Genomic DNA, 12,518 nt, shown 5'->3' with positions numbered 1-12,518 from the left:
ATTAAAATATTTTAATATATTGACATTTCATCTAAGTCATTATTCTGCTTTAATTAACATTTCTAAAGATTATAAAATTCTCTCTCTCTCTCTCTCTCTCTCTCTCTCTCTGGCATTACTAGTATTGGTGTCAGCCAGTGCGGTAACTCATGGTGTCACCCCCATGGACCTGCACAAAAATTCAAATATTTTACAGACAGTTATTTTGGTGTCACCCTCTGATGGTGTCACGCGGTACGGTCTGCACCCTCCTAGTGATGCACTGCTCTATCTCTCTCTCCTTTGGATGGTTCAACTAAACTTTGCCATCATTCACAGGTCCAGGAGAGACATCTTCGTATGGCACAAGCGAAAATCTCCAATGCTTGCATTTTCATGAATTTTCGCCCATATCTAGCTACTATAATCCAGAGAGAGAGAGACAGAGAGAGGGGAGGGATGGGGATGGCCATTTGGACATTTTTATATTTAATAATTAATAATCGAGTTTCAGAACATTATAATAGGTTTAAAAAAAAAAAACAAAGACAACAAAACATTGAATACACTACAGTATGTGTGCCTCATAATTGACAAATTTAACATATAGGCCTAGAGTGGACTGGCGATTGCAACTATGTATTATTGATATTATGAACACTGTAGACAGATCCCAAGGAAAGCATACACATACCGTTACAATGAACCAGATTACTGTAGGTTACTTTGTACAAGTTCAGTTTTAATGTTTTTGTCCAGTGCCATATATTTTTCTCTCTTACTGCAGATTTTTGCTTTTTTTGTGTGCCTTACACACTAGAGGGGAGAGAAGAATGGAAAAAAAAGAAAGTATTCTGTTGAAATTGTGTACCATTTTAATTTTATTTAGAAAACAGGGACTATTAATACTTTTTATCGTTATTTTCTTATGTCATTTATGATTAATGAATGAATAGAAATTCATCATTGATCTATAGGCCTGCAGTTGAAAGAATGTTTTCATATTTGTATTATTGCACCATGGACTGATCACAATTTGATATACCAGTTGTATTGGTATATCAATTTGGTTTATACCAACACTTTAAATTCCATGTTATTTTTAATATATATATATATATATATATATATATATATATATATATATATATATATATATATATATATATATATATATATATATATATATATATATACATACACACACTTATGCAGAACTTTAATTGCATATCTTTAACAGTTTATATGTAATGAGGGTATATTTCAGGTAACCATAAGGTAAACCGTATTCTTTCATGTACTCCAAACTTACACCATGAACCTGTTTTGATATTAACAGGTTGAGATTGCCATGTCTTTCATAGCAGGAGTTGACTTATTGATTTATTTATTTATAGATTTTAATTGTCAGAGAAATATAAATTCTATAGCATTAGAGTCTACCAGAGATTAGATTTATAAGATACACCTTATGAGGGGAGCAGATGGAATCAAATATTACTCCGTAAGAGGTCAAACATAAGCAGCAAATATCTGAATATAAGACATGTGGATCGTTAGGATTAGCACTGCTTGTTTAAAATTTGCACGACTTATATAAGACGTTGGTCCATTACTTTTGCATACATGCATATTACATGTATTCATACATACTTGCATGTATACACATGCATGCCATCACACATACACACACACACACACACACACACAGGTATTGGTTTACACTAATTGGTTGACATTTTAATATTTTGTTATACAGATCCAAGATGAAATTATCGATTTCGAAAAGAAAATGGTGCGAATAGCAGAAGAACATGACAAACTCTTTGAGAAAGTTTATATTTTCAACCTAAACAGGTATATAGATATATTCTCACCTGAAATTACATTAATGTATTACCATTTTAAGAAATATAGCATTGTCCTTGTCCTTCTGTCCATTGGTCACAAGTGGTTAACTTTGCATATTGGTAATTTTTTTTTTTTTTTGGGGGGGGGGGGAGAGCAGCAGGGCGGGCGAACAGACTCTAATAGGTATACCCTGGAATTGTCATACCCTGGAATTGTAAAAAAATTTATTACCAAAATTCGGTACCAACATGGAGTCGCACCCACCCTGCTGCTATTCGTTTTATCAGAATATTTTATCAAGACCGATTCGATACCGTGACCTAGGATCGTGTAAATTTATCGTCATAAATCCATGTGGAGATAACTGAGCCTGACTAAATAAATTTTTGAATTTAATAATGTCCATGTCACCGCTGCACCAAGTTTGGTGAATATTTCTCAGCGTGTGTGTATCTACGCCATTAAAAACAGCTAGAATATTACAATTATCCCTGATCACTTTTGGAATTTATGTATACCGTTGAGTGACATGAGTAACATCAGTATTTTTATGCCTTCAATAGGATCAACTGATGGTGCTTCATCAATATCAGTAATAAATTCGATAACATCATCGCAGTGTTCATTCAACAATCTCGCACCATTTTTACAAAATGGCATTAAAATCCCGATTTAATTTCACATTTATTTTTCTGCTTCTCAAGAAATTCTTCCGCGGATGGAGGATTTTTTCTTGACAAATAATATTTAGGAGATCTTTTCGAATAATAAATCAGCAACGATCTGTATTTATCTCCACCGCATCTTTTACAGATCTCAGATTTGCCTCGTAGTCCTCGCTTGCAGCCCAAACACGGCTTTGGTCCTGTAGATCCGTTTCAAATAAATCGAATATGATATCTGCAGTATTCTTCGTAACACGATTTTCCGCATATTTCGACGGATCCCTCATAGAGCCATCTGCAATTTGTGGTCATATATAATACAATTAAATATATAATTTTAATTATAATACAATTAAAGATATATTTTAATTATAATGACAGAAAAAAAATATCACCGATATAAATGATCATAGTTATACTAGAGGCAAATATTTAAATGATTTTATTTGTCCTGAAAATGATCCGAAATTCGATTCAGATTATTTGTTCGAGTTAAATACACAAGAAGAACTCCAAATCATTTCTGACTTTAATTATCCTTAGAGATTATTATTCAGTTTTTGATATAACATCATTAGAAAAATCAGTCCACGTTGACAGTAAAAAAGAGTCAATACGAGCACTTCGCGGTAGTATTGATAATTATTTTCTTCGAGGAATAATTATTCAGAATTTTGATAAGTTTTACATATTTGCTTCCGATAATGATTTCGAAAGACTAGCTGATAAATTTATCGGTAAATCATCTGTTAATGAAATTATACCGGAATTTCGATCTAGATATCATGTTTTTGATATTGTTTCGTTCTACAAACAAATGAACAATTTTGATAATCAAGGATCCTGTTTATGCACTAATGAGAAAATATCTCACGACGAGATTATCGATTATTTTGTTAAATTATTCGATTGTTCCCGCGATCGAGTTTATTTATTCGAGACAACAAACGGATATCACGTTCAAGTTAAATCAACACCTGTATCATTACAACAACAACATGAACTAATCAAAAAAGTTCATCAAGATAATCCACATTGGAAACTCGATCATCAAGCTGTATTACACAGTATAAAATTAGCCAATACGAAATCGTATAAACCAACAACCCCCCCCCCCCCCCAATAAGACCTGTGTGTCACATAAAAATGTTTCTGCGGCTGAATTACTTGTTTGTCCAACATCAATTCAACCTAAATAGATATTTTACGTCAATGAGGGTAATAATCTCGGATATAATTCTACTGATATTCCCGACGAGGATTTTGAACGAATTTCATCAGAATTAACTGGTGAATCCGATAATTTACTCGGTATTGTCTCTTGCACAAATAACTACTACATTATCAGGCGAACACCAGGCCATTATTGTAATATCTGCGAGCGAAATCATGGAATAACTATTCACGGCAATGTTGATTCGAAATGTAATAATTGTATCATTGTCGTAAATGCTGATCGATATGTTGTTATTTGTCCCCGTTCAATGAAAGGCAGAAAAATAATTATTGATCGCGGTGATAAATCAATTTCTAATGAAATTAACGATATTTTATCAGGAAAAACTAGTAATAATCAAGAATTAACAACCATCATAGATAAATTGCCAGATCGTGAACGATCTCACGATTACATTAAATATCTACTGCAGTATAAAAACAATCGCACGGGAGATTTTATCTCAAAAACACCGATTATAAATACACAAAGCCACCATTACACGAATCAGGATCAGGATGTGAGGTGTTCGCGATTGACTACATAGACGGATCGGCATGTGGGATGGGAAAATAAGAATCAGCTTGGAAATCTATAGAGGAACATCAATCAGTATGCTGTGTTTCTTATCGAAAAACACTAACTGAGAAAATAAGATCCGATTATAACCTCGAATCATATCACAATATCCGCGGAGAAATAAATTTCCAGCAAGGTGATCGAAGACGTGTTATTGTGCAAATAGAATCGCTTTATCGCGTGACCCGAGTTCCTGACGTATTAATCATCGACGAATAGCACGGAGTTCGAAGACAGATTTTTAAAAACATTTATTCATATAAAAAATACTATGACGAATTATCTTCGCTGATAAACATCTCAGGACGAGTTATTGTGCTTGATGCTGATATTAATGACGACGACGCGAGGATATTTAAGTTATCCAGGCCGAATATGAAGTTTGTCCTGAACGATTATAAACCAGATCATAATAAGAAATTTATCCTAGAAAACTCCCACAATGATAATTTGACACTACTACTTGATCGCTTAAAATCCGAAAAAATAGTTATATTCGCTCATAATAAGACTAATACTGATTATTCCGTAGAAGGTCTTGCTGAGATTCTACAATCTTACGGATACCGCGTGAAATATTATCACGCCGATACTGACCCGACGCAGAAGTATAATGACTTTTCTGATATCAATAGTGCATATGCTGACATCGACGTTGTTATTTATAATCACACACTAGAAGCAGGAGTTAGTATGACAGATCCAGAATTTAAACATTTATTTGTATTTTCGCATGATATGTCGAAGCAACTAAACAAGCAATTCACCGATTTAGATGTGTCGAAGAAATTCATTACTCGTCCGTGTCGCGAGCATGTCCTGGAAATATTCCCACGACAGTTACTGATCTTAGAAAAATAATAATATCACGAGAGAAATTCCTCTCCGATGAAGCACCATGAAGAGTCCCGAGTACAAATGAATTATCAACCGACCGCGGATTAAATTTTATGGTCGATATTATCGAAGAGAATAATTCTAGGAAATATTTTACAGCTCGATTAGCAGCACTAATGAAAGATTCAGGTTACGAGATAATCCAGAAACCACCTGATGATTATGACACATGGATGGCGAAGAAAAATATCCATATAACTCGCGGCAATAATGACACTGATGAGTTTCTTAAAACAACATTAGGAGAGCGAATAAAATATTCTGAATCAAATTCTGGTCCTGATCCTGACGAGGTAATCAGCAATGACAATAATCCAGCTGACAAAAACAATCCAACTGAAATATCTGCGACGTATTACAAATATGATCCTGGAGAAAATCTACTCCCTTATGTAGCAAAGAAGAGATATTTGAATTATTTATTCCAGACTAATATCGAGAAATTACCCGCAGAACAAATCGAATCATTATATAAGAAAACTAAAAATTTATTATTATCTCAACTGGTCATTGTTGATAAATTTAATAACGGCACCGCGATAAATAACAAGAAATTTAGATTAGATAAAATATCTCCCCGATAAAAGATTGATCTGATCGAAGATTTCCTGGTCATGCTGGATTTGCCTGATATTGTCAATGATAATATCGCCGAATCATCTGTAAATGTTTCACGAGAAAAATAAAATTGATTTACAAGGAATTTGGTGCAACATTATCATCGTGCGACAAAAAACATTCTGATCGAAGTGATTTCATATTAAAATATCCCGTCTGGATTAAATCAGATTTTATTGATGATAAATATTGGAGAAGATCATTTATTGATGATTCCGAGTGTGGAGCCAGTAAAGATGTCCTGATAACCGATAAACATACCGAAATATTAAAATTTCATGAATGGAGCATTAATGGATGGTTTAAATTATTTGATGCGAGGGGATAAAATGACTGGGGAAAGTTTCATTAATATTATAATATTATAGGAAAATGCAAGTTTCCCCAGTGATAAAATGACTGAGGAAAATTGCATCTGTGATAATTTTGTTGGGGAAGTTGCATAAACATATATATATATATATATATATATATATATATATATATATATATATATATATATATATATATATATATATATGAAAATGCAAGTTCTCCCATTAACTCATTGATGTGTTATTTTGTTAATCAGACCGTTATTTTAAATTTTGCCTGAATAATAATATAATTATATATATATATATATATATATATATATATATATATATATATATATATATATATATATATATATATATATATATATATATATATATATATATATATATATATGTGTGTGTGTGTGTGTGTGTGTATGTGATGGCCGAATACATCAACACGATGATCTTAGAACATCCCACCGCAGGCTGCAAAATTACTTGCGATACAAGTCGTGCCGGATTCACAATTACGACTATCATTGATGAAATTTACAATGGATTTTCTCAGAAACAATGAGTGAGATATCTAACCCGAAATGAATTATCGCGACGTCGATTACAAGAGAAATATCGACGAAGAAATTTGAATCATTAAAATGCCCTTAAATGATTTGTATCAATATTGATCGTAGAATCATGTTAACATTCTCATCACGATTCGAATTTATACTGAAGTTTCCCAATCATATTGAACCTTTTAATAAAGGTTATTTTATCGAGGATGGCTTTGGGATTTTGCTTAGTCCTAAATCTAGCCCAAGTTCAATTTCTTTTTCAGCTTGCCATCGCAGCTCTTTTTCATGATATTCCTGAAATTCTTCATCTTTTCGCCGTTCTCGCTCGGATTGTTTTTCCAACCGCTGATGTTGTTTTGCCAGCTGTTGTTGTTTCTTTGCTAATTCCTGGTCATTTAGTTGTTTAATTCTCATATTATACTCGCGGATAACTCTATCTAGTTCTTTTGATTTTTCGTCAATATCATCACCACAGGAATTTCGCAGCGAATAAATCTCATTGTCTTGTTTCTGAAGTTTGTCTTTTAACGAATAAATCTCGTTAGATTGTTTCTTAAGTAATTCTTGATCGGATTGTGAGCTTAATACAGATTTCATCAGGTTAAATTTCTGTTTTTCTAACTTAGACACATAGTTACATAATGATTTTATTTTATGTTTCAATTTCACAACTACATGATTTTGATTAGTTTGAACAATTTGAACCTCATCAGGCTCAGGATCAGGAATTTCAAATTTAGGAATGTCATCCGAGTCAATTTCAACTTTAGTGGGAATTTTATTATTGCTGTTCCAAATGTCATATATTTTCGTGTAACCGATTTTGTATTTATCTGCGATTATTTTAGCAGGCGTTTTACCTTTTAGTGATTTTATTTCGGCGATTTGTTTTAGCGACAATGTAACTGTTTTTGGCATGATTATAAATCATTTCTAAAATAATAATAATAAATAATAATAAATAATAATAAATCTGAAGGTTTTGTAAATCAATCAGTTTGTTAATTTTGATGGGTTATTTGGTACTCAAAATCATGTAAATTGATCAGTTTGTTAATTTTGATGGGTCATTTGATGCTCAGAATCATGCAAATCAATCAAATTTCAGAATAAAATAAATATTTCAAAATAAAATAAATAAAATAAATAAATATCTCAAAATCATGTGAATCGATCAAATTATTAATTTTGATGGGGTATTTGATACTCAAAATCGTGCAATCGATCAAATTTCAGAATAAAATGAAATAAATAAATATTTTATCTGTGATAATTTTGTTGGGGGAAGTTCCGTAAATATTATAATATTATAGGAAATGGAAAGTTCCCCCATTCACAATTTCATCATCATTGATGTGTTATTTTGTTAATCTGACCATTATTTATATTTGTCTGAATAATATAATTAAATATCTCAGAATGTGAAAATAACTGTTCTATCATCAATATTTATTAATCATCAGAATGTGAAAATAACTGCTCCCATAATAATATTAAAATATTTATTTTTTGTCAAGTATTAATATCTCCAGACTTTTTATTTTATTATTATTTTTTAGTACTCAAGTGAGTAATCAGGTTTATTGCAATAAAAAATAATAATAAAATAAAAAGTCTGGAGATATTAATACTTGACAAAAAATAAATATTTTATTGTTTGTATCATATGCCAAGGAAAGTAAATCACTAGTCACAAAATACTGGTATCATGTATTATTTTTATTTCGTTATTTCTTAAACTGGGTTATAAACATTTTTATACTTTTCACATATGTTCCCTTTTTTGTGAAACTTGATTTTTATTCTTTCCCTTTTTTTTAGTTTTGAGGAGTCTTTTTTCGAGGCTGTGAACAAGGATGTACATTTGTTGGCATTTGGATTTCCGTTGGTTCTCCTGTATCTTGTGGTCTCACTGGGAAAGTGTAATTTACTGGAACACAAGGTGAAATAATGCATTTCAACAGCTCTCTTTCATGGCTGTAATTATCCTTAATTACAGATGCCGCCACATGTGAAGTTAGTTAACATTACTTCTTAAAATAATGTAAATCCTGCACTTTTAACATTTAAACCGAATCAGTCTTTTAATATCATTAGATGCAACATAAATCAGAAGCTTTATGGCTGTACTATAAACTAAATTATGACCTTTAAGTTTAGTTCATTTCTTTGTATATTACAATTAATAATACTAGCATATATTAATAATAATTCTAATAATAATAATAATAATAATAATGATAATAATAATGACCTTATTTAAAGAGGGTAACACAATTAGCTAAGAACTAATCTACCTTGTGGCCCTCATACAAAGGAATTTGTGTATTTTAACTGCATCTCTGAAGCCACTGGATATATTGGGTTTGGAAGAAGAAAGTAGAGTAGGCATTTCTAATCTGAACTGGAATACTATTCCAGAGCAGAGTTCCAGAGAATTGGAAACTTTTTTAAAATAACTCCTTATTTGGTTTGGGAATTTTATACTGTTTGGCAGACATGTATCACAGGTGAGGAGTATTACCAGCCTATACTAGAATAGGGATTGTAAATATTCAGGAGCACTATTATGGGATATCCTGTACATTAATTTGGCTTTTCTCACACAGATTTGGTCTTTAATAGCCATAAACTTGAATTGAATTTTGTACTGATATGTTTGATGTGTTCAGTCCATGATAGGTTATGTTTCTACCAGAACACCAAGTAGGCTATCATGACAGACCATTTGTAAATTGTTATCCTTCCATGTCAGACATAGTTCATCACTACCAAGATTTGTCCTTTTTTGCCATGTTGAGATAAGTAATATTTTAGTTTTACCAGTATTTACCACCATGCCATTGCATGTACACCAGTTTTCCAGTTTGTTTAGGGCATTCTGTAAAGAAATTTCGAGTTCATGCTTTGTGTTTTGGATGTCTGACAATGTTGTCATCTGCTCAGAGATCTGTAGATGATATTCAGTCTCTTAGTAAAAGTGGTAGGTCATTAATAAATAAAATAAATAGTAATGGACCTAGAATTGAGCCTTGCATTACATGTTCTTTTAGCCTTGCATTACAAGTTCATTTGCTGAAGAGTCAGAGTGGACTAGAAGCTTTTTTAGTGATCCCGATCCATTGTCATTCATCTATATTTGCAATCTTGAGTCATTGGGAGGAATCCAACCTGAAAAAGTTTGCACATGATGGCATTTTAGTAAACTGAAAAGCTAATTTCTTCCTAAATTGGATTATGCTCAGGCCTATCATCAATGATTGTGAAAATTTCATCTGAAAAAGCCACAATATGTTCAGATTGACTTCTTTCCAGGCCTGGAGTTTATTCAAATTGTCCTGGCAAGAAGCAATGGTGGAGGCATGATCCTGCTGGACAGGATGCCAGTCCATTGTAGGTTATCTCCTGGTGGCTATTGGTAATCATTCACAGTCACGTTGACTGGATCAAACAAATCTATGTTCCTTGCTTAAGGTCACAACAGTTAAAACTTCACTATCATAAGTCAAGACTATGCGGAAAACTTCAGGATTTGATGCAGTAGCTTTATGTCTCAAGCCAATATCATCAATCAGTCTGTGTGTTTGAAGAAAATCAGAGCATCTTAAATAAGATAAATAGCTACGGTAAATTGCTGCTTGTTCCAAGTCACTGTCTTGGGGAAAATTGCATAGTTGTTGCAATGACCTATGTATACACACATTAGGGTTTGCTTCAAATCCGACTCAATATCTTGAAAATACATGTCCATTCTGAAGGTAGAGTGTAGCTGTTTTTTTTGCGGCGGAAACATTTTTGCGATTTATGGTCTTAAAAAGATATCGTGAAAATCAAGCACATCAAAATTTATCATCAGATGCATGATGAATATAAAGGTAGCCAAAAGTTTTAACATTTCTAGAAACTTTATTGATATATGCTCTCCACATGTACGGTAAAATTCCCCCTCCTCCAACAAATATTGGAAGCATCCAAATTTGCTTTTCTTATTTTTCCCTGGACGCACCCTGTTTTTGGCACCAGCATGTAAACTGAATAATGAATAAGCAGGAATCACATATATTAGTTCCCCCTCCAACAAATATTGGAAGCATCCAGATTCATTTGTCTTATTTTTCCCTGGATGCACCCTGTTTTTGGCATTTGCATATACATGGAGTAAAGAATCAGCAAAAATCACATTGGTACTTTTAGAAAAGTAGAAAAGAGGACTTGAGCGGAATTGGGCGAAATAATGTTTTTTTTTCATATTTCCGAACTCATTCCAAGTTATCTTATTGCGTGCTTTTAATTGATACAAATTTGATGGTTTACTGGGGGGCTCAGAGTGGACCAACAGTAAATTTCACCTGCTTCACTGGTAAATAATTCAAAACCATAGAAAAGCTACATTAGCAAGTAAATCCACGTGACATTATAACCAAAATTTTAATTTTAGGCGTAGTACTATAAATGATAAAGGCAAAAATACACATCAAGGTGAATACACACAAATTGTATGACCATAAGTGTAACAATATTGAGGAATTATTATATTTTTAAAATATTTAATGAACATGAAAATTACATTCATTTCGATTTTAGCTACAAGTATTTTTTGCTTTGGTGATTTCAAATGTAAACACAAATGTAAACACACCAATAAAATTTCATGCCACTTTTATTTTTCAGTAGTGTATGTGATACATGAAATGTTGAAAAGTAGGACGACTAATATTTGCTTATAGTTAGTAGTATGAGAACCAGACTTAATGACCAGCATTTTTCTTGGCAGCGACCTTCTTAGAGCTGGTTATTATTTCTGGCATAGGGGTGATTTTGGTTCTTTTTAAAACAATTTAAAAATCTGCAGTTATACTTTGGCAGATTAATACACATAATGAAATTGTTCTTACTGAATTTCAACAACTGTTAAACAACCATAGCATGTTGCAATGGAACCTTGAGTATGTCTTTATGCAACTTAGGCTTTTGTTTTGTCCATTTTTCCAACTGCTACCCAAATTTTGGCAAACATTCCTTGCAATCATGGAAGCACCGATTATGTCGTGTGCACTTCTCCTCATCAAAACTTCTGGCTGAAATGAAAGTGGAAAACCCGCTTCTAAATGAAGTATACTTAGATGGTACCCAAGATCCAATGTTAAGAACTTGTAAATGCATACAGCAGCTTCTGTTGCCCAGTACAGTTTTATTTTCGAAGTCAACAAAACTCCACTGGTCACTAAAGACAGAGCTGTGAATTTTCAGTATTTTCCCATCCAGCAGAAAACGCTGAAAGGCATCCGATTATTGTACACCTTGAGTATAACAACTTCTAGATCTAACTGATCCTACCAGATGCTGATGGCTGCTATTCCACTGGGAAGAAAATACTAGTACTCTATATATCTGCAGACACTAAAATATAAATTGCCAAAATCTACAACCTATCTTCATGGGAAAAATGGCTAAATTGTACACCCAGAAAAGGAATCACCATTGAGGTAGGTTTTTACCTGTGATTTTACTATATGCAATACACTGCTATGTGGAAACAATGTATTCATTTCTGCTGGTTTTCATATCCAAACAGTGTTGATTGTTTTCATAATAGTCCACCGATTGTTTCCATCAGTTGAGATTTACATAAAACCCAGAATGTTCCAAATGCTCACGACATAGAGCGCTGAGACTGAATAATGGATACTGGTTGGGGAAACTCGAATCTGTCATCAATCGATATTGAATGCATGGTGCTTTCACTTAACTACAGTGCTTCTGGTTTGCAGTAATCATGGGCGTCTGCAGGAACTATCCCAGCAGGGTGGGGTGGGGTGAGCAAGCCAAAATCAAAGTA

At 32.8% G+C, this 12,518-nt stretch overlaps 1 protein-coding gene across 1 annotated transcript in view; it reads left to right on the top strand.

The window, feature by feature from the left end:
* Positions 1–12,518, top strand: part of LOC149779909 (patched domain-containing protein 3-like) — a 61,509-nt gene that overhangs the window by 32,354 nt on the left and 16,637 nt on the right. Inside the window, exons 7-8 of the mRNA XM_089936601.1 lie at positions 1,739–1,836; positions 8,501–8,621. Of these exons, the coding sequence (XP_089792727.1) occupies positions 1,739–1,836; positions 8,501–8,621 (219 nt within the window). The remainder of the gene's footprint in view (positions 1–1,738; positions 1,837–8,500; positions 8,622–12,518) is intronic.

Source organism: Sinohyriopsis cumingii, chromosome 16 (genome assembly GCF_028554795.1).
Source record: "Sinohyriopsis cumingii isolate HCF-2022 chromosome 16, ASM2855479v2, whole genome shotgun sequence".
In the NCBI taxonomy this organism is placed as follows: domain Eukaryota; kingdom Metazoa; phylum Mollusca; class Bivalvia; order Unionida; family Unionidae; genus Sinohyriopsis; species Sinohyriopsis cumingii.
Note: the sequence above shows the minus strand (reverse complement) of the source record. Positions and strands in the feature narration are given on the sequence as shown.